The sequence below is a fragment of the Mchenga conophoros genome, linkage group LG10 (genome assembly GCF_057382185.1).
Source record: "Mchenga conophoros isolate Kocher_MC1m ecotype Shallow Benthic linkage group LG10, M_conophoros_male_GT1.1, whole genome shotgun sequence".
NCBI classification, from domain to species: domain Eukaryota; kingdom Metazoa; phylum Chordata; class Actinopteri; order Cichliformes; family Cichlidae; genus Mchenga; species Mchenga conophoros.
In genome coordinates this window covers 3,236,424-3,260,027 of record NC_140535.1, presented here as the reverse complement: position 1 = coordinate 3,260,027, position 23,604 = coordinate 3,236,424, and the positions used below count along the sequence as shown (strand labels likewise).

The following is a 23,604-nucleotide window of genomic DNA, read 5'->3' as shown; positions in this document are numbered from 1 at the left end:
AGAGGAACCCTGCTGCAGAAAACTGCAAAGTTGGACATTATTTATTTCCTATTTTATCTTGAAGACCTGAAAGTAACATTTTATCCCGGTTAAATACTTCAGTGAAAGAGTTCAGGCACACTTACCGCTGTAAAATGTAGCAGGCAAACTGATGTGCAATGTTGCTATAGATCACTTTATAAGATGTCTCATTTATGTCAGTGACTACTGATTTTACAATAATGCATAGAGTGTTTTCACATTATGAATGTGTGCCTGATTCAATATATAACACACTGACTGATAGCTGGGATATGTTTTAATAGGTTTTATTATTACTCGTATTATATAATTAATTATTATCAGCAAATCCAGTTGAAAGGGGGAACATTGTAGCCACCGTAGCACACCATGGCCATATTTATCAGACTGAATGAATGTGTTACCCCGTGTGTGTGAATCAGTCCTGCTGCCTTTAGAGGACAAAAAAATCTGTGTGGAAAGAATCAGTAATATCAGGCCAAACTATGTTATTATTACTGGTTTTGACTACATCAGGGAAACTAATAATTGCTCCCATTAAACACTCACATACCAATAAAACAAAGTTATTGAGTGTGAAAAAATACCACAAAGATTTTTAACATACTCGTGTTGATTTTATGGCTGAAACTGTTAATTGAGGAGAAATATATGATTTAGTCATTTGTATTCACAAACTACCAAACTGTTGCTGTGCAACAGAGAAGAGCACTGGAATAAATTATGAACTTACATTTTTGCAGGGTTTTTTTCTTTTTCAGATTTATTTTTGCCTGTTCTTACAGTTTTCAGAAAACCTTTTTCATAACTTTTCATGTGCATGCATGTGTGTGTCTGCACACTCGTGAATCAGGCAGAGTTTGAGTAAACCGCAAATCAGTCATGTTTTAATCAGAGCCTCAAGCTGCTCACAGATCCACCACACTCAGTGTCCCTCAGGATCCACCTGAGGTAATAACTGATCATCAGTCACTCAAAGCCCTGATTCACTGGGACTGCCCACACACGTCAAATCTCATCGACTCCTTGAAATAAAGTCTTCACCAGTGTGCAGAGCTTATTTTTAAAGATTTTCATGGTGTTGTTTCATTTCTCTCTTTTCACAGAGATGTTAAAGAAGGATCCTCAGCTTGTTTTCTTAATCGGTCCCAGTCCTATTTATCAGGAGCATGCTGAACATGTGGAGACTGTGTGGCTGCAGCATGGCAGAAAAACAAGAAATACATTCAAAGCATCTCTGCAGCTATCGTTGATAAAAGAAAAAAGAAAAGAATGGATAAATAAACAAAATACATCTGGTGGGTTTTTTAATGCATTTGAACTCAGTGCTAATGAAACGTCTTTTGCATTATTCTGTTTTAAGCTGCTCAGGATCTTTTTGAGTAATACTTTACATCAGGGGTCCCCAACTCCAGGGCTCGAGGGCCGGTGTCCTGCAGGTTTTAGATGTGTGCTTGATCCAACACATCTGATTTAAATGGCTAAATTGCCTCCTCAACATGTCTTGCAGTTCTCCAGAGGCCTGCTAATGAACTAATCATTTGATTCAGGTGTGTTGGCCCAGGGTGAGATCTAAAACCTGCAGGCAGTGGCCCTCGAGGCCTGGAGACCCCTGCTTTACAAGTAACAAAGGCTCACTTTGGAAAGCTTCAGTGGCCTTTACCAGGTTACCCAAAAGTTACAGAATATATGCAAGACTGTTTGTTTATTTCTTTATCTATCTGTCAGTTGTCAACACATTTGAAAATAAAACATATGTAAAGTGTTTAAAATTGACCATCACCACTATAATGGCGACAAATAAATAAATTAGCTTCAGATTTAGATTTCCACATGACCTGAAGCAGAGCTCCAAATAACGCAGCTTGGGATATGTTGACATGCAATTTTGTGCCAACAAGCAAACCCAATATTATTTTAAATCCAATAATAAGAGTCTGAATTAGTCTTTTGTGTTAGATGGATAAACAAGTAAGTTCCATGTGATTTCCAGTAATTAGTTTTTCTTTGTTCTGTTGTTTTTTGTCTTTTTGTTATTTCTCATTTTGTTTTGAAAAGCAGTTTTAGGTTTGTCTGCAGCTCAGGTGGTAGATTTAGTCATCTACCAATCATCAGGCTGGTGCATCAATCCCTGACTTCTCCAGTCTACATGCCAGAGTATCCTTGTGTAAAATGTTACTCCCCAAGCTTCCCCCTGTGCAGTGTGTGATTGGAAGAGTGAGACTTGTGGGAGAAAGTGTTCAAATGAGTAGAAAGATGCTATAAAAGAAGCAGTGTGTTATAAAGGACCTGCAGCCCCACAGCTTTCAAGTCTCTTACTGTCTTTAGATCCCTGCTCTGGAAATTCAATTAAATTTTATTTATACAGGACCAAATTACAACAATAGTCGACTCAAGGCGCTTTATGTTGTTAGGTAGATCCTACAATAAATGAAATCTCTGAATAAAAAATGTCACAAATGATATTATTAGTTACATCCTTAAATACATCAGCATTTACAGTATATGGATGTGTTTCTAGAATGTGGTGAACATATTGGCTTGCTGATCGCGTCAGCAAACTCTTTCTGAACTCTAGACCCACTCTGTCTCCGTATCCTGAAGACATATTGACAATCTGACAAAGTGGGCACTCACGCATTCTCCCTTTGCACGCTAAGTTGCAGGGTTATCTATTACCAGATGCAGCACAAGTAAGCCCTCTCCCCCAGTCTGACAGTCACCAGCTTCATTCTGGCTCTTGTAATGCTGCTGAGGCATTTTTAGCAAAGAAGCTGCTACCTCGAGATCAGCTATTTTTAAGACTGGTCTTCTGAAGAAAGAGCTTTCAAAAAACTGGAACTTTGTGTTGTTTTTGATCGCTCCATCATACTGTGTGAGGAAAATTCCTTGCCTCCCTTACAGCTTAAGGCAATAAATCCCATCACTAAATCAGATAGTTGTTTTCAGTCATACAGCAGCTGAATACACTATGCGGTGATATTAGGAGGTAAACGCACAGACAGTGGTTTCTGTAAGCGTTTCTGACCCCATGCAATGAAAATGAGATTTCAGAATGTTTTAATGATAGTATGCAGACAATCAGACGATGAAATATTCAAAGTCTTCACAATTTTAGTTTTTCCACAGTTTGAAGAAGTAGTTTGCTGCAGATTACTCAACATCTGTCCTTCTTTACCTGTGAGAAGTTCTCCCTCTCTTAGATGTTCTTTTCAAACCCAGTTATGTTACTATTAGTTGCAAAATGTTCCTCCAGCTGTTTGTTTTTAGTACCATTTATTTTTCCTTCGTTGCCTTCCTACATTTTTGAGATGTTTTGCTGCCATCAAGCTTTTATTTTTTCATGAAATAGTAAAAGGTCTCATATCGAACATGTCATATGTTTTTTGTTTTACTGGGAACAAAACATGGGATTTGAAAATCTTATTCAAATTTTAAACAGCTTTTTTTTTTAATTGGGGCTGTAAATTAAGAGAAACAACACATTAAAGTTTGGTTATTCTGGACAGAACAAAGCATTTAATAAACTAAAGACTTCACTTTATTCATCTGTCATTCTTACTTTTTTACATTTCTTAGTTTGTGGAATTATTGTGGCATGATAGTTAGCACTGTTGCCTCACAGCAAGAACATCCTGAGCTCAATTCCACTATCAGGCCGGGGTCTTTCTGTGTGGAGTTTGCATGTTCTCCCCGTGTTTGTGTAGGTCAGGGGTGGGTAACTCCAGGCCTCGAGGGCCGCTGTCCTGCAGGTTTTAGATCTCATCCCGTGTCAACACACCTGAATCAAATGATTAGTTCATCACCAGGCCTCTGGAGAACTTCAAGACATGTTGAGGAGGTCATTTAGCCATTTAAATCAGATGTGTTGGATCAAGCATACATCTAAAACCTGCAGGACACCGGCCCTTGAGGCCTGGAGTTGCCCACCCCTGGCGTAGGTCGTCTCTGGGTACTCAGACTTCTTCCCACAGTCCAAAGACATGCAGTTAGTGAGGATAGGTTAACTGGAAACTCTAAATTGCCCATAGAAGTGAATTGTTGTCTGTGTCTATGTGTTAGACCTGTGACAGACTGGTGACCTGGGATAGGCTCCAGCCCCCCACGACCCTGAAAAGGATAAGCGGCAGAGGAAGGATGGACCTTTAAAGGAACAATAGTTCAACAGTGTTATTACAAAAACAGCCGTTAGCAACATGGATGGTTGTAGCAGCAATAATACAAACTGACTGACTTACACAGTTCTCTGAATCACTGTCCCAACACTTTCATGAATAACGACAAAGAAAAGGTCTAGTCCTCCAACATTTGTGTACTGTACAGTATGCCTGTAATGCGAAGGGCATTTTCTTGGACTTTGTTAAAATATAAACAAAAGGAGAAATAAAGGGGTTACTCATCGGGCCAGGTAATTTTTTGATTGCTGCTTTTCCTAGTAGAAAATGATTAGTAGGATCCAAATATTCCATAGTTTAATCGACACTATGACACTATCGACATGTTCTGCCAGCCAGTGGTTTTTGCAAGCAGGATGCATGTGTGCGCTTCCAACTCTGCACAGGAAATTTGATGATTGAAGTCTGCTTTGTGAGATTAATTTGTTGGACATTCCTAATGCAAGCGTGAAACTGCCCAGAAGTGCCCTGAAAGCCAGGATGACTCAACAAGCAGCACTATATATGGCTTATCAATAGTCATTACCATAGCTTTATTCATTAATTTTATTGGTTCTGTTCATTACCACTTACATCCACTGCCAGCCTGCTGTTTAAGTAATTATCTATTTTTAGGAGGAACCAAGAAGCCACTGTTTCTGCTCTTCACATCCAATTACAATGCTGTAAATCGTAATAATCATATATGAAGGCTGAAATAAGCTACTAGTCTTCTACTCACAGAAAATGTGAACAACTAACAAGAGTAAAATCAAGGAGTATGAAGAGGATCTTCTTTCATATTTAAGCCATTAATCGCAATTTCAAAGACACTAAATGGAAGAGAACATTACAGACACTAATGTGATTTCAAATATGGAGACGTAAACAGTGCAGGTAATCGGATTTAGTGTCAGTTTTCTCAGACTTGAAGGGCTCTTACAGCAGCGCTGTGGAACCTCACTCTTCATCAAGACACTCTGACAAGCCTCCTCAGCACATCGGCTGTCTAATGTGAGTCACTCCCATCAGTTGTCCACACACAGAGATGCAGAGCCATAAAGCTGCTGGTTATTCCTCTCAGGCTACACAGAGGCTAAACTGCTTCTCTGTGACTGTAGAAATGATTCAGCTGTTGTCTCTCAGCTGATATGGTGTTTTCAGCCTTTATCTCTAAAATCAGTTACTGCTGGTTTAAGCAGATCAGATGAAACATTTAGCTGTGATGTCTCAGCTAACTCCACTTTGTCTCATAAAAACACAAAGTCAAACTTTCTCACTAAGTAGTCCCAAAGTTCATCTCAGAACCTTCAGTGGCTATTTGAATGAAGATCGCATTAAATCTACTCACAAATTAAGTTTAATCTCTAATTACATAGGAGTGATAATGAGAGCGATGTCACGTTATCACCTAATTGATCCAGTGGGGAGCGTTGCCAATCAGTGGCTTGTATTTGATCGTAAAGCTCAGCTGGACGAGTTTGCTGCATTCTGGTCGGTTTCACCAACAAATTCCAAAAATTGTTTCTTGGCCAAGTAAAGGTCATCTGAGTCCAGCTGATCCAGCAGTCGATAAAAACGTGCTGAATCTGGAATTACTGGCGTACATTAAAGTGTGAGAACAGCATTTCTGTGCCATAGCAGGAATTACGGTTCGTTTTGGCTTTTGACCGCTTAAACAGCAAAAATGTCTGAACTTGTAATTGAAATCTGCTCATTTAAATCTGATTTTAATGGTTTAAATGGTCCAAAATATTTGAAATATTTATTATTTAATTTAAAAGTTTTGTTGTGGCTCAGTAGGGTTTCACTTGGCTATGGAAATATAAATCTCAAAAATTAGAGTCTAGATATAAGTGTGAGGCACTTTTTTGTAGGTATACCCATGTGGCCCCACACTCCAGTATACAAAGCTCCAATCTGGACACCACTTAGAGCCTGGGTGCCTTGCTGGAAAAATGCAGCCGTACACATCATACCGTCGCCAGGCAGTTTGGTTTCTACAATGATTGAAACCAATGAAACTACTATGAATGAAACTACAATGATTGGACCCCTCATTTGGTTTGTTTAATGAACAGGCAATGAACATCCTATGGTACCTCTTTCAAATTGCCCATAGGTGTGAATGGTTGTCTGTCTCTGTGTGTTAGCCCTGCGGCAGACTGGCGACCTGTCCAGGGTGTATAGTCTCCAGCCCCCCTGTGACCCTAACAAGGATAAGTGGAAGGGAATGGATGGAGGGACATTTAGCTTCCGTTGTTCAATTGAAGGTGATATTTTCCAGCTGATTTCCAGGTGTTGTACTTTTGCGAACTCCTCATAGGGACAAATCAACATCATATTTGGTCAGTCTCAACTACAGACTTGGGCCACATTAAATTGTGGAGCTTTTGAGTTTTTGTCATAGGGTGAGTCTGTGGCGCCACGGCGATCATTTTAAATTAAGGGGTCAGCGGGGGAGCTGGCCCCAGTAGGGGTCACTTGCCCCTCCCTTCCTTCCCTCCCCATCTCCAGCTGCCTCCCTCTTCCCGCTCCACCACAACCACCCACACATGCAGGGCCTTGGAGTGGGGGTATGTCACCAGGGTGCAGAGGAGGCTCCCCGTCCCCCGTCCCCTTCTGGCTGCCTCTGCCTCAATTTTATCCCACAACTTAGACATTCACATTACTCACACTCTCATTACACATACATATAGGATCTTGGGGGTGGGCACGATACACGGAGTCCAAATTACCATCAGGGTGTACACCTCACCCCTGGCGTCGTTGCCCACCTCTCAATTTTAAATACACGTAGACATTGAGGGCTAGCAGGAGGGACCATGCGCTTACGCAGGTAAGCGCATGGTCTCTGGCAGGTAGCTCCATGCCCTCCTGGGTTTTAAATGCACCTTAGAACACACATGCATCAACACTACAATGAGCGGGTGGAGGGAGGTTTGGAGTCTTCTCTCACCCCCATTCTCTGCGACCTGCTGGAGGGCTAGGAGGAGGAGTTGGCCGTCCGACTGCGGTCTGGAGTGTGGGGCCTCCCTGCTGCTGCGGAGTCGGGGCGGTCTGCCTCTCCCCACCGCAGGGAAAAGGGTAACACCACCTGGGTCTGGGTGCAGTTCCCCCCTCCAGGGGCAAGGGTACCTAGACCCGGGGCTTAGAGTACGCTTGGGGAGTGTGATCGTGTGTACAGCATCTCTTTATGTCTGTCTCCACGTTGGTTGAGTGTGGAGTAAGTGCATATGAGAGCATGAGGGTGGGAATGGATGTTTGTGTCTGTGTGTGCCTGTATGTCTGTGTCTATATGTCAGGTTGGGTGTCAGGCACCACCTCTCTGGGGACATCTCAGGCCCTCCAAGGTTTGGAGGCCTATCTCCACCTACCACCACTTCCCCTGCCAGTGGCGGACTCCCTCAGACATCGGTGCGTTGGTGGTTCTTTGTGTCCGGGGATGGGCGTCCAGGTACACACCGGCTCACTCCTTGGCGGCCGCTTATCGGGGCCTGGAGCCTGGGGCTCGCTCGGGCCACTTCGGAGGTGGGGTGCCCCCGGCCTCTCGGCCTGGGGCTCGGTCACTCAGGCACGGCTGGCTGCCGGCGGAGCTCACGGGCGCGTCACTGCAACTCCCCCTGGCTTCTGCTCCGCGGCTGCTGAGTGAGCCCTCATCTGGGACTCTCCTCAGCTCTTTCTGGGACAGTGGCGCAGCTGCCCCTCTGTTGGTCTTCCTTGGTCTCTTGTGTTCTGGGGGCCTCTGGATGTCTGGAGTTTTGATCTCCTCCATACCTGCTTCATGCCCTGGAGGATGGGGCTGTGGCCCCCCCCCCCCCACACCCCCCTCCCCACACCCTCAAGCAGATCATTACATGAAGGAACCTTTTAAAAAAACAAGCGCGTCCTTGCTCACAGGTGTACACACGGGTGATCACACCCACAAACTACACCCTTTTTGGCTCCTACCTCAAAGCACACTGTGTTCTGTTGATCTTATGTGCTGCACAATAATGTTTAATATTTAGTATTTACTGTCATATTCCCATATATCATTGTGACGTTGTTTATTCTATTACTCTTCTTCTCTTCTGCTTGTTTTCTTTTTTCTTTCTCAGCAGGTGATCCAGGTGATTGATATATGCGTTTTTTATTTCTTTTTTTTTTTCTTTTTCTGCTCATTCTGTTGGTTTTTGTCTTTTGCCCTTCTCCCCCGTCCCTCTTCTCAGCTGTTTCTCTTTCCCTCTTTCTTTCTCCCCTTCTTTCCCCCAGTCAAGTCTGTCCCGTATTCAGTAAGTGAAAATAAAATAAACAATAAAAGGTGAATCAAATGGACCATTACGGCAAGGCTGGGATGGTCAGTTTGGTAAAGTAAATCCGTTGGGCATCTTTCTTTGCCTTTAGACAACAATTCTGATGGCAAAAGAGCCAAACGGGACAGGCAGAAATAAATAAATAAATAAATAAATAAATAAATAAATTTGTATTTGCTCTCATTCAAACATGGTCCAATCTGGCCCAAACTTCCCATATGTGATAAGGCTCCGCCCCTGAAAACATTTCAACTGCCATATTTGACATTGGTGACAGCGCCACCTAGTGGAAACAGGAAATGTCATGTTTAACACTTTGGGATACAGAGTAGAGGTGGGTGACCCGAGCAACCTTAACTAAATTTGTCCAGGAAAAGCCTTAAGAAGTTGGTCTTGGGCTACATTGAAAACTGAGTTTTTGTCAGAGGGTGTGACCCTGGCAAAATGACGAATTTCTATTTTGCACCATGACAAATAAAATTGCTATAACTCAAAGAAATCGTGTACTCATGCAATATCTGAGCAAAGGATACTTTGGTATGGAGACTGGAACAACAAGGAATTGAACTGCCAAACCTCCAGTTAGTAGATGACTTGCTCCACCTCATGAGCTACAACCACCGCAAACTGCCCGTGCACAGCAGCTGGCTAATAACTTATACATGTGAAACTGCCATGTCATTCTCAAAGTAACCATTTAAAACAGGTTTTAATAATGTTTTTTAAAATAGACAACTCTTCAGAGAACAATTGCTTTACAAGTAAGGAGATGCAAATTAGGGGATTTAGAAGTTTAATCACTTTCATCACTTTTGAATATTTAAATTCACATAATGTTACAATAAAAATGTACACAATTCGTATATATATCGCAGGGTTATATGATTTCTTCTCTACAATAAATTATGGAGGATTTAAAATCTGCATGGCCACCTGAGGCTACAGCCTTCACACTACATCAGTCTTTGGTTTGAGCAGATCCAGTCATTCACATCACCTTTTATCCAGACAAAGCCGAGCACCGTTTAGATGCTGTGCAGGTTTGTTCCCAGGCTCGCAAGACATTCAGAGACGTGTCCTCTGTTTGTCCTCACACAATCGTGGCGTGTCTGTGTTTTATGAAGCCTGGATCCTCAAAATTGTAGAAGGCACCACCTGCTTGTGCACTGTTTGCCACAGTAGATACCTAAAAATCAAAAACAGCAAAATTTAACATTATAAATAATAATAAATCCAAAATTTTCTTTCAACATTTTCATCAACCTATATTCCTGTGTGTTACTTTAAAATCTATACAACACATTAATCATATTCCTCCTCTGAACACGTAATCAGCTTGGAAATACTGCAATGTAACTGTGGTCTTGAATAACATCTTTGTTTATTGGGTGCGTCATTCAAAACTTAAATTAGTTTCATGGTAAAACAGTGACTCATCCATTTGTGCCCTGCCTGCTAAAGTACATGGAAAAATTAACATGTTCATAATTATGGAGAATATATTTTCACGTGGTTGAATGCAGAAGTGAAGCCACATGAATACATTATCATGTTTGCTCATTTACCAGAGCAAAATGATCTGAATTAATCAAAACTGTCTCAGCATTTCCAAAGGCACACAGCATGACTAAGCAAAATTTGGACTGTAATGTACGCCACCTGTGTCAAGTGTTCTGCCCAGTGTTACTCACTGTGGTTTATGTAAAGAATATGGTTCCAAAGATCAGATGGATTCAATACTAGAAAAACTGGTGTTCTATTGTGTGATCCATGAGATGACATTACAGCATGAAACAAAGATTGAACTGTGAAAAAAACGATGCTTCTCTACAGGTTGGCTTTGCCACAGGAAGTAGAGCAGGTCAGCTGATGGTTTGATTCCTGGCTGCTTCAGTCTGAATAGCAAAATGTCAAAGTATCCTCGAGCAAGACACTGAACCCCAAGCGTTCACTGGAGTATGATGACATTATGAAGACAGACTTGAACCACTTAAGCATACAAACTGCTGCTGCTTGACTGGAAAAGCTCTATTTAAGGGAGGCATTATACATTTTATCGCATGATATCTTTTGAAAGTCCAGAGGGAACATCTAAAAAAGTAGGTCAAATATTTAGTTGGACTCAAGGATAAAACGGTTCGGTCGAAGCACAACCATAACTCGAGAATTCACGATGACAAACTTAAAAGGCAATCAGGTTTATTCAAACAAGCATCTAAAATCATGACGTGATGAGAGTTCATATTTTAGGCTGAAGATCCAGACAGAAAATAGACTTCACTATGTGGTGCTGACAGTGAACTGTGAAGCAATGATTGCTGTTTAGCTAGTATTGTGGCTCTACCAAAGGTAACTGCAGTAACTCTGAGTCAGTTAACAAAGAGATCAACATTTTTTGTTTCTCATTAAAATGTCCTGAAGCATTTACAGATAAACTGCTGTTCTCTATAATATCAGTGAAATATCTCAACATCTACTGAATGGATTAGCATAGCAGTGACACATGACCTTGAGTCATCATGTGATCAAAATGAACATTTTCAAGGTAATTCAAGTATTTTTCCCCCACAAAAAAACCTGCAAATTAGCCCGTGTCCTACTTTATATTTACCCTTAAACAAAGGCTATGTTCACACTGCAGGCGAAAGCGCATCAAATCCGATTTTTTTGACCCTATGCTGTCATGGTCCTGGGTCGTTGACCCAGCGTTTTGTGTTTTGTGACTATTTCCCTCTGTTCTAGTTATTCTGTGTCCTCCCCCCTTGTGTCCGGTTCGGGTTCTAGATTTCCTGTTTTACTTTGTAGGTCTGTGTCTCGTTATGCCCATTAAGTTCCAGCTGTGTCCCCTCCTGTGTGCCATTTCCTCATTACCTGGTGTGTGTATTTATAGTTGGTGTCTGCCTGTGCTCCTCGTCGGCTCGTCTGCACTCATCCGTGTATTTCTGCGTATCTCTGCATTCATCTGCGTTCCATGGTGTCCTGTCTCTGCGTCCCTCTGCCCCGCACCCCCTTTGTACGGTCTCAGGTTTGCTATTTAGTTTCTCCCAGTTTAGGTTTCCGTTTGTAAAGTACTCATACCTCGTTGCCTGTTTTTGTCACCGCCACCTTTGTAAATAAAACATCACTCGTATCATCAGTTTGCTGCATCTTGGGTCCTCCTTTTCCTCCACACCACACGGCTCCCTCCGCCAGCCGTGACATATGCGACCCATATCCGATCATGGTGTGACAGTGTGAACGGCACAAATCCGATATTTTCAAATCCGATCTGGGTCACTTTCATATGTGGTACTGAATCCGATACATATCCGATGTTTTAGAAAGCGACTGCTGTTTGAACGGTCAGGTCGCATTAAATCCGTCTTTTACGTCACTGACACGACAGACGCCAATTATCAGCTCCGGGGAAGCGCCCGAGAAGACATCGCGAACGAGCTCTTCCTGGCCATCCAGTGTAGATGTCAGTGAAACTGTTGGGAAGACAACGTTGGAGAAACGTGAACATTTTCTTTGTACTGTATAATCTGCAGATTCTGACAGAAATCTGCAGCTATCCTTTGAAGCACAGCTCCTCTAAAACAGCAATAAGGATCATTATTAGGTTATTTACATTATTATGTAAATAACAAAATAACTTAAAGCAAAAATCGGGAAACGTAAAGTTCGAAGTCTTTATATTAAGGGCCATCGGTCAAACAATACTGTTTGCTCTGGGTCTAAACAGAGCGTGTCGTGTGTGACGTCTTCTTTTGCGCATGCGGGCCGCTTTGAGCGTTCACACTAGAGCGCGTTTGCTGTCGCATTTTATTTGTAGTGTGAACGAGCAGACAAAAAAATCAGATTTGATCAAAAAATCGGAATTGAGCATCAAGACCTGCAGTGTGAACGTAGCCAAATAGTAGTTTGCTAATATGCTACAGCTTTACTGGGCTGCTAGCACGGAAGACATAGACGAGAACTGTAACACATCTTTGCTCTTCGCTTCCACCAAAGTCACCAGTACAGTGCAGCTGTAAGAAAAGGAGTTGTAAGAAAGTCACAAACCCAACAAAACTGCTTTCTATTGTCCAATAACAGTCCTGTGATTGATTGGTGAGCTGTCTGCCTGACGGCCTATTAACCCATCCCAATGTCAGCTTGGACAGGTTGATATGCTAGCATGTTTACTGCTGCATAAAACCCAGACCAGGATCTAAATTACTGGAGCTATTTACCTGGAATAAGCCATTGTCAGTGATTTCACTGGTAGGAACACCTGCGAAGAGAGAAGCAAAACAGGAAAAGAAGGATGGATCAGCAACTATGCAAAAAAATGTAAAGATTCAAAGTGTATCAGATGGTTTTGGATAATTGGATTACCTCTAAGATTGTTCAGAGATTTCCACCAAAGAGCAAAGTACAAGAACAAGTACCCTTTTATCTGTTAGATACTGGTACAGTACACAAGTAACTTCTTAAAGGCTTGTGTGTTTGTGTTCAGTCTTACTTGTCTGACCCTCCGGCACATATGCTGTGTTCACTTGTCCCTCTTTGTTTCTGGGTCCATGCACACCACTTAACTGGCTCTGTGTCCTCACTCTCCTACAGCACACAAATATGAACATCAGTCAGTTTTACTGTATGCTGAAAAAGGTTTATTAGCTAATAAATAAATTAAATGGCAGAATAATTTAAAATCGGCTTTTACCTCATTTCATCCTGATAGTTTGTTTCTAAAAACAGATTCACAAATACTTGTAGTTAACAAATGAAACAGTGACTTCTGTATTTGTGCTCATCATCTGTTAGTATAACATTTGTGATTGTGGGGACACAGAATCTACGTAGTTAATGACATAATGAGACCCTTACGTTTTTCTTTCCTGCGTTTGTAGCAGAACCAAATTCCAATGATGAGCAAAACCAGCAGAGCAAGACTTCCAAAGGACACAACCACAGCTATCAACACAGTCCAATTAGGCGGCTTGGGAGCTTTTGCAGAAGAAAGATCAGAAGTAAGAGAAAGTGATTCAAAGATTTAAAGCTGTTGTTATCACACTAAACTGTTCAATAAAAGCACCTAAAACGGAGGGAAAGGAATACATTTCTGCTTATTTAAAACTCAGTGTCCAAACTAATCCCTATGTATCTCATACTGTGCCTAGGTTCAATTCAATTCAATTCAGTTGTATTTATACAGCACCAAATCACAACAACAGTCGCCTCAAGGTGCTTTGTATGTAAGGTAGACCCTACAATAACACATACAGAGAAAACCCCAACAATCATATGACCCCCCATGAGCAAGCACACACCTATACACAGACACACACACACACACATACACACACACTTCTTTTATGCTTTACACATTAAACTGCTTCATCTGATTGGTTATCGCTCACAAAACAAAAATATTTGAACAGAGACTGACATCCTGGCCACAGCACGACTGTGGTTCTCTTGACAAATGAGAACTGATGACAACCTTTGTGGTCTTTTCCTCTTCTCTGGGAGAGGCAAAAGCGTGGCGTGTTAAATTACATATTTAATTCTGCAGAACAGAATGTGAATGTCTAAAGCTTGCGTTAACTGGATACTTTTTCTGAGGCATCTAACAAAAAACCTAAAAGGTGTGGGAACTAGATGAGTATAATACCAACTCAAGAATTAGTCCTGTGGCACTGCATAATGACAGTGGACACGACCATATTAGGTATATCTCTTCTTACTGACATCATACAGAGACAAGATTCAAAAAACCTAAGATTGGGCATTCAGAACAGTCCGTAGCTGTTATTCTACTCTATTTATTTGAAGCAGGACGCTTTACTTCCTGGTAGAAATGTCACTTCTCCCTCTTTGCATATTACAGCATAGAATCCATGTGATATCTGTGTCCTCTTGGCTGGCTCCAAACATTCAGGGCTATTGGTGTTAGGGTAATTACTCTACGTTATAAGTTGAATATTTCTTTTATTTGGTTTTTGTCTATTTATTTTATTTTATTTTTTATCAGATCTGATAAATTATATATTTATGTCTATCTGTGGATTTTCACTTATTCATAAGATCTGAGCATACAGTAGAAGGATTCTGTTATACTGGCTAAGGCAAACAGTAATATATCATCATTCATGCTGTCGTGCTTTGTCAGGGTCATTCATTAAAGGAAGACCCTGCCGATTACTTCTAACACTGAAATCATTGTTAGGACCTTCATGTCCGAAGAAGTTTATGCACTTTTAGAGAATCTATCAGGCATAAATAAGCAAAGTGGAAAAAAAATCTCTCGCATTAATTGGAGAGAGTATATGTCTTATAATCCCATGTGAGATTTGCCTTCACACGGAAAAAAACGTGAAAATATAATTATCTCCTTATATGATTATAATATATCGGTGTAGGGTGTAATATGTTACAAAGTAATACATGCCTGTAATCACTTTATATTTTTCAGTAACATAGTAATGTGACATGTTACTAACATTCATTAGTTATCTGCATGCCGGGTGGATAGAAAGGAAAAAGAATCCAACAATAACATTTTTCTTCCTGCGCACTCTTGCAGCAGTCAGTGGATTTCAGGAGAAGGAAAATGGTTAGAGCTTTGACGCAAGCTTTTTGCTTGCTTAACAGGACACGAGCATCGTGGTAAACCAAACTGCATCCGGGAGAGAAACACATGTATTATCCTGCTAACAGAACTTTGGCGCTTTGAACTTTTGTCTCATCTGCACATAAAGCTCGCTAACACTAAGCTAGCTGCCTGTTCGTATTTCTAAAGCAGGATGACTGTGGCGATCACTTTGAAGTCTCTTAGGCTGGTTTTCATCTTTGTTTTATTGTTTTGTGTTCATACGTAAGAACTGAAAGAAAGATTGTTTTCATTAGGTTACACATGTGTATTGGTGTGCAGACAACAAGACAGTATAATTCAAGTAATTTTATTAAGTAATGACAAAGTAATGTAACAAGTAGTGTAACAAATTACTTTCTCCAGCGAGTAATAAAGTAACATACTGCATTACTTTTGAAGAAAACAGTAAGTAATGTAATACATTACTTTTTGTGAGTACCCTAATACATGGACAGTTTCCAGCTACACCACTGCCTCACATTGGGTCCATGACTGTCCAGACTTGACCTATGATAAAATTCTATTACATCATATTTACATTACCTGGTTAGACCTTTATTTTACATTTGGTTTTAATTAGAAAAGTTTCAGTCATGCAAGTATGTTGTACAGTGTGTTTTGGAAGGTGACAGTTTATTGCTCTCTTGCTTTTAATCTCCTGAACCAAAATCGTCTGAAGTTCACCACGAGGGCACGTACATCTAACTCTTTTCTAAAAGTGTGATTTAAAACAGCTTTTAGATTTAAAAAGGGCAACATTTTGTTTTAGGTTTAGCAAAAAATAGTGCAGCATACCAAAGGTTTAATGAAAAATACTAACATCTTTGTTTTACACAGGGATCGCTTTGCACATAAAATGACAGTTTTCTGCTTGTCTGCACTCTGGGGTCAGACTGGCAGCATTGCAAAGGTAGTTGGAATTAAAGTGTAAAGTAGTGGCAGTAACACAAATAGAGGAAATGACTCAAAAACAGATCCTCTTGTTTCTGAAGGTAGCAGAAGTCACGGCTTGTAACTTCTTTGTTAAACATTTTCAACTTTATACACAAAAAGTAAGTAAGAGTTTCTTACCAACTACTAAGAAGAGAGACGTTGATTGCGGAGATGTCAGTGCTGGGATGCTCACCAAACATTTGACTGTCGTGTCTCTGACTGCCTGGAAGGTTAGTACACTGGTGGAGTTAAAGAAATCCCCATTATCTGTGAAGTTGTCCAGGGTGCTGTTCATAGCGTTACCATTTAGAGTCCATGTGACTGTAGGTTTGGGGTACCAACCAGCTGCTACACACTGGAACGTTACCTGCTGGTCATACATCACCTTCATGCTCGGTCCTGCGATGCTGATCGTACCGTTCTCTGAGAAAGACAGAGGAGAGTTTAGGTCCAGAAGAAAACCCATTTCTGACCTTATAATCAAAGAGTGGCGACAATGTGCTGTCCACAATAAATTCTTAGCTTCATGATTGGACCTGAAGAATAAACTGAAAAATATAGATGAAAGTTGTTCCCTATATTTAACATTGCCCTTAAAAAACACGAAAAGACCAAAAATCTGCAGTAAAGTCATGTAAGCAGAGATCGACTTCCTCATAACTTCCTCCAGCTGAGATTTAGAGATTCATGTTTAGTATAGAAGCCAATGTAGTAAATTAGTCAAACAACCAATAAACCACTGCCAAATGTTGATCGAGCTTAATTAAATTTTCACTCACTATATCTCTGAGAGTGAGCTATGTTATTTCCTCAAATTATCATTAAGCTGAGTGAAATAAATACTTCATCCTGCTCTAATAAATATACACCACAGAAACAAACCTGTGGCTATAAACAACTGCTGACAAATACACCTTGTACGCATGTGTGGATAATATTTTATAATAACTTCTTATATCTTAATAAGAAATTATTGTTTTCTAACAGCAGGCTTCATTTAACCAGATGTCTGGTCGCTATCTCATAAAAGACCCTCTCCTGGCACTCCTTTGTGTTATGTCGGGGCTTTGATTCTCTGTGTGCTTTATTAAATGCTGAAATGCAGTATTTGCCTGTTGACTTCTTTATTTTTTAAATATGTTACATAAAGGGACTGGGTGGAGGAAACTGTTGCAATGTTAGCGATCAGCAGTAGTCGATCCATGCACTACTCTAGTTCTCCCCTAAATGAGCCTTTGCTCCCTGTAAAACGTGTTCGGACCATTTGCACTTTTACAATTTTACCACGAAACCTGAAATATTAGCTTCTGTGTCAAAGTGACCCAGCTCTCATCTACAGTCTTTGACTACACCCCAAGTAATAGTTTTTAGAATCAGCTCAGAAGCACGACCGGGGGTACGGTCATTGTTTTCTTCAGCATAAGGTTATGCACTGATTTTATCCCCAGAGTTAAACTACCAATGCAAAGTTGGGCAGAACAAAATTTCCAGGGACTCTTTTTAATATGGACACTGGAAATTACCAGGTAACACATGGCCAGATCACCACGTGGGAGAAATAGGCAGGTGTAAAGATCAGCACGTCTTTGACAAGGGCTCGATCATTACAGGGGTGCTCCCATTCAGGAACTTGTATTGTTTCACTGTGAAACTCTCTTTAACCAGAATGTTCACTGCGAGTGTCCCTCGTTAATGTCCCCTTGCAGAAAAGCAATAAGATTCTAATCAACTTCACGAGACAGCTCTCCATCAGTGCTTCACAATCAATGTCCATTAATAGGCAGACCAGGACTCAGATTAACAACATATTTTACTCCGTACTGCTGTCTGTGTAAAAGCTTGGCTTCAGGCTGATTATCTGGAAAACTGCTAGATTCAACATCTGAGCTGAACACATGTCAGGGCTGAGCTCACATACAACTGAACTGCTGACACTTTTACAACCTTTCTAAATCTTTCTAAGCCTGCAACAAATTTATTGTACAGGGTTTTGTTTTTTGTTTTGGGGGAACACCTAAGGAATTATTTCAGTCACTGTTGCCACGGTTTCATTAGGTTTACACTTTGTTAAACTGGAAAATATAAAAGACTCGCTCGTTTTTTATAAATCCTGAAGTTCCACAACAATAACCCAGATAATTTATTCATAATTGTCAGCCAGGGTCTAAATAAACTGTTTAACTGGTTCATTTATGAGATCACTGCAACTCTGTGCATGCGTGATGCTAATTTTATCCAACTAGATTTATCAAATTAAAATAAAATAAAACAGGCTGGCCTGTTACCATCTAACATTCTGTCAGCGTCACAGAAATGGTCATTTCAACTTTCATTTTAGCTTTAAAGCTTTTTGTTTCTCTTTCTCATCAGATCTACTTTATGGTTAGACGCTGCTGCCAGAGGCCGTTGAGAAGCCTGAAAATCAGTGCTCACTGCTGTCCTCCAGAGTACACTCCAGTCATTACAACAATGGTGCGAAAATACAAGGAAAAGAAGGTAAAGACCTTGAAGGTAACATCCTCCTCTAGGTTTGACTGACTGCACATTGAGGTTAGAGGTCAACCGATACATGAATTAGGCTTTTAGATTTCAAAACGTCTGATACATGTTTACGAACCCACCTTGTACAGAAAGCTGTGCTGTTTTTTCTCCATATGACCCTTGAACCGCACAGGTGACGGGCCCGATCAGTGAGCGGCTGACATTATGGATGGTAAACTCCACACAACTGCTGTTATCACTGGAGCAGAATCTAGCTGAATACTGCTCTACTTGGAGTATTGTAGTGTTTCTACGGACCGTGAGGACCAGAAACTGTCCAACTGTCCAGGTCATGAATTCCCACGATCCGGTCACTCTGGCGATGAACTGGGCATCGGAGCCTTTAAACACTGCTGCAGTCATCGGCTCCAGCTGAAACTGGTCTGACACTGGTAGGTTTAAAAGAGAATAGATGTGAGGATTTGCAACCTTGTGTGGAACATAGAGGTGTTTCTGCACATTTTGTTTGACTAAATGAGCTCCTGTCACTGATGATCATATAAAACATATTTCTTTACTGTGATAATACCTTAATTCTGTGATTTAGAAAATACTTTTGGCCTTACTATATGAAAAAATTTTATTTAATATCATGATCTCAAAGTGTATGTAACATTTACTTAAAAGGGCCACATTCATTCTTAGGTAAGGTTTGAATTTGCTTTAAATACACATTCTTCTTCATGTAATATAATAATAAAATATTGGAGATATTCTTTTGAGATTCTGCTGTGTGTTGACATGATTGCATTACAACATCTCCAAAGATTGCAACCAGTTATATCTCCAATCATATCAAATCCTAAAAATGTTCTAACTTATTCTAACGTTTGATGTGAAACTGCCTGAAGCTCCTGCATATGCAGGGTTTTAAACTCTACGCTGGCACATAATAGCTGTTTGGATAAATGCATAAATATGCATAAGTATACAAAGTAACTCTGGTATTAACTGACGTTTTAACTACAGTAGACTATTATGAAAGGTGTATAAAGGTGTGGTGTTGGCAAATCACAACATTTTAAACACAAATGCTAAAAAAATACAAGTGAAATATGGAAGTGACATCAATCAGTGAAGAACTTTTCCTTGTCACAGGACAATGGCAATGCATGCTGCAGGCTATACAGGTACATACTGCTTTTTTTTCAATATGGTGCTTGAGAGCTGTTTGCTCAAGGTAAGTAAATATCACAAAGGCCATTGGTTTTGTTGTGTTGGCTTTTGACAAGGCTGAAAGTTAAACACAGCACAAAACAGGACTGATCCTTCAATTGATAAGCATCAAAGCTGACATTGTAAAATATTTTCTCGCTGTTGTTCAAACCTAGAAGGAAGATTTTCCTTGTTAGTCACATTGTTAAACAAATGTCTGAGCACGGCTGTTGACATGTTACTGAAATTATAGATTTGATCAGTTTTTCCCCCAAGACTGCATCATAGGTAAAGACTGATCCTTTGTAATAGCGAGAGGTTCAAACATGCTGTGGAAATATAAGTTTCAGAAACATTTGCTACATAGTCACCATAGTTACACAGTACCACAAGCTGGAATCAGACATCAGAGGTTTGTTTTATCTGACAACAAATAAAGCACATCCAGGGATATGTTTGTACTTGTCAGGTCACTCGATTCATTCTTGTGAAGAGCGGCAAAGCTGGATCACGTATTTCCCTGCAGATCTCACAGCCCCAGACTGACTCCATGATCTTATGACTACACTGATCAATAAAGCTGATTGTTATTGTTCATTTATTGGCTGTCTTGGAAAAGAATCCTGAAACCGCAATGTGAGTCTAACAATTTGTGGCTCTGAGGTCCACTATGAGCTTAGCATGTAAAAGGATATAAAATTATATGAGGTTTATTCTCTCTACAGTGTGCTTTTAACCAAAGTTCCTAATTCAGCGCAGCGTTCAGTGTCTTTCTCAGTGTGTGGAGTGAAACCATGTGCCTGGTGCGGTTTCTATATGAGAAATGTGGACATGCCTCAAAATCTATCAGCTCTAACTGTGATATCTGAGGTGGAAGCTCTGATCATGTTGTTCTCCTGTGTATTTTCTCTTGAGATTACACTGTCCGTAATTATTTTGTTCTTCACATCAAAGAAAGCTGCTCCATATTTTGAGGTTTCCCCCTCTTGTTGTTATTGGGCAGGTCTGCTACTGACATGCAACAAAAATAAAACTTGGAAGTCATTGACAAAATGAAATGAATACTCACCTCCCATCGTGCAGGGTAATAAACACATGAAGAAGAGAGAGGCCCAGGAGACAGTCATGGTAGTGCTTATCTCAAAGATGGGGACAGGCGGCTGTAATGAGCAGCAACAAGAACTCAGCAACTCAAAAATGAAAAATGTTCCTGAATGTTTCTAAAATGACTGTTGGACATGCTTAAGCACAAAGTTAAACTTCAAGTAAATAACTCAAAACTACAAATATAACAAAGGACAGCACTCAGGCATCGTCGTCACTGTCTGGGATTATGTTAAACAGTCTTGTTATAAGGTCCACTGCCCTCTCTCCTGGACATACCTCCACAGGTGCTTTCACACTCTTCATCCCCTTCACAGCTGGCCTCACTTCCTCCTTACTCTGCTTCCTCATTCACTAACTGTCCTTCATCCAGCCTCCTCTCTCTTTCATTTTATCATTCATTAGCTCAGTTCCAGCACAATTCTTTGACCTATTAGTACATTTCCACCTCTATCTTTGTTCGCTTTCCTCTATCCAGAGGAAACACTGAATGCCTTCTTGCTAGTTTCCCTCAGCAGTAAAGCTTTAATTTCCCTGTAACCCTTCACTGCTTGTCTCAACTCCTCCCTGAACTCTGAGCAACAGTCTTCTCTTCTTAACTTCCACCCTTTAATAGATCCTTTAATACTGCCTTCACTTGCTTCTTTGTCTTGATGTCCAAACGTATCATAGATGTAGAACACCATGTGATATTGCCCAGCTACATTCTGGCCTGCCACCACACCTCGCCTCCTCCTATCTCTTTAAGTTTGCACTCACTGCATGTGATGTAGTCGTCCTGTGTACACCTTGTTTCCCTCTCATACATCACCCATCCCTCTTCTCAAAGTGTTCCCCACAGTCATTTCCATTCTTTTTCCAAAATCCACCATCTGTCCATCTGCATTTATCTCCTTAACACAGTACCTACCTAACACCTCTGTTCCCCTCCACTACATGTCTATTAAGGTTTGCTTAAATCAAACTTCAATAGACAAAAGATTTTTTGTTTTTATCACTTCATCCAGCTTATTGTACAATTCCTCTCTCTCTAACTGACAATTCAATCTGACCTGTGGGGCATACAAACTGACAACATTCAACAATTCCCAATCCACACAATTTGTAATTAGAAACTTGTGATCCTAAAAATAGTCCCATGATATAATGAGCAAAAGAACTTAAATCTTGTTAAAACATAAGTAAACTGACACAAAAAACTATCTGAAACAGAAAATTTTAAAGCAATGAAAAGTAGAAAACTGAAATTTGAAACATTTAGTTGATTTAAACGTTTGTTGATCCATTGAAGTTTTGTAACTCTTTATTCTCAACAAAATATTTTTAAAAAGCAAAGCAGTCAGACTAAATAGTTCTAATATAATATAATATAATATAATATAATATAATATAATATCAGAGTGGGGAAGGTTACGTTTAAAATGTATTCCACTACAGATTACAGTATACAGAATGGCACTAAATGTAGTTTGTAACATATTCCGTTAAGTTACTCAGTGTGAGTAACGTATTCTGAATACGTTGGATTACTTGATATATTGTCATGATTTTTACAACTATGTAATGTACTATTACTGTGTGATTTATTAATATTACCAAGCTAACATTGTTAGCTGGTGTTAGCTGAGGTGCTGTTAGACTTGATGGATAACATTAACAACCTGCTAGCTGCAAACAATCATGTGCTCCTCTGAAAGCAGTACCAACTAGATGTTTAAATCTTAATATAAATGAGCAACAGTAGGGTGGACATTAGGTAAGGCTGTAGGTTTTGCAGAGATCTCGTATAGAAAACAATTTCTGTATCAGTATTGTGTTTTCTTTCTGTCTGCTTTCAACATGACCCAGGCAGCAACCACAACTAAAACCTGGTGGAGTCCTTCGATGCTGAGAGCAGCTTGCAATGCAAACTGAATTTGCATTGCACGGTCAGATTTCGCCCATCCCTTTCTTTTTTGTATGTGAAGTGGTGACGGAATTTCCAAGTAAGAAATGGATTCCTGCCCGTGCGCTGCTGGCTGCGTTGCGCTGGCTTCGGGTCGCCAACATCAAGCGCTTATATTAGAGCCTCTTATTGCGTGTTTTGTTTGGGTTTCATGCATTCCGTTAGTTCCCAACACTGAATATAATATAATATAATATAATATAATATAATATAATATAATATAATATAATATAATAGTTCTATTAGCGCTATATCGCTAATTATTATTACTAATTATCACTTATTTGCTCACGGCAGAGCCAGGCTGTTCTGTAATACGTTTTACACTTGCTGTGAAGTTTTCCACTCTTTGCTGTTTTGATATATAAATGTAAAAATCATCTCAGTTTTGAATCTTTTCATTAATATTTAAAAAAAAAATCCCCAGAAATAGAAACATCTTCAATTAGATCAACTTACTGTGTGATACTTCCAGTCGTGGGTCGTGGCGGGTGCCGTGGATCAACGCTTCATTTCCTGAAACGGCAGGTGAGCAGCGCTGTGGCTGACTCCACCTGCGACTCTCACAGGGAGCAAAGTTCAAACCTGGTCACTGAAACATGCCCTTATCAGCTTACCTGTCAGTGAGTAATAATGTCCCAAACATCCACTCGGGGTGGATGTGAAGTAAGGCAAGTTTATTTGTATAGCACAATTCAACAACAAGGTGATTCAAAGTGCTTTACAGAGACATTAGAAACAAGAACAAATAAAAAGCATGATTTAAAATTGAGTAAAACAAGCAAATAAACTAACTAACTAATTAACAAACAAACAAACAAACAAACAACAGTATAT

The 23,604-nt window shown here is 40.2% G+C and overlaps 1 protein-coding gene across 1 annotated transcript; it reads right to left on the bottom strand.

Annotated features, from left to right (window-relative positions):
- Window positions 1-9,253: 9,253 nt before the first annotated feature.
- Window positions 9,254-23,286, bottom strand: igsf5a (immunoglobulin superfamily, member 5a). The gene is made up of 9 exons (XM_085288199.1): window positions 23,227-23,286; window positions 20,788-20,878; window positions 18,644-18,952; window positions 16,161-16,445; window positions 13,322-13,441; window positions 13,158-13,182; window positions 12,957-13,051; window positions 12,685-12,725; window positions 9,254-9,656 (listed from the first exon to the last, which is right to left on the bottom strand). The coding sequence occupies exons 2-9, from the start codon at window positions 20,843-20,845 to the stop codon at window positions 9,561-9,563; spliced, it is 1,029 nt and encodes a 342-aa protein (XP_085144325.1). The 5' UTR covers window positions 20,846-20,878; window positions 23,227-23,286; the 3' UTR covers window positions 9,254-9,560.
- Between the last annotated feature and the right edge of the window lie 318 nt (window positions 23,287-23,604).

Bases quoted from the DNA above. Each gene is read 5' to 3' on its own strand.
- igsf5a (XM_085288199.1), bottom strand. From the start codon at position 20,845: ATGACTGTCTCCTGGGCCTCTCTCTTCTTCATGTGTTTATTACCCTGC. The intron at 16,446-18,643 runs GTGGGTTCGTAA...TGTCTTTCTCAG, and splicing joins AGCACAGCTTTCTGTACAAG to AGAACGGTACGATCAGCATC. The intron at 13,442-16,160 runs GTAAGAAACTCT...CTTCTGCAAAAG, and splicing joins GTCTCTCTTCTTAGTAGTTG to CTCCCAAGCCGCCTAATTGG.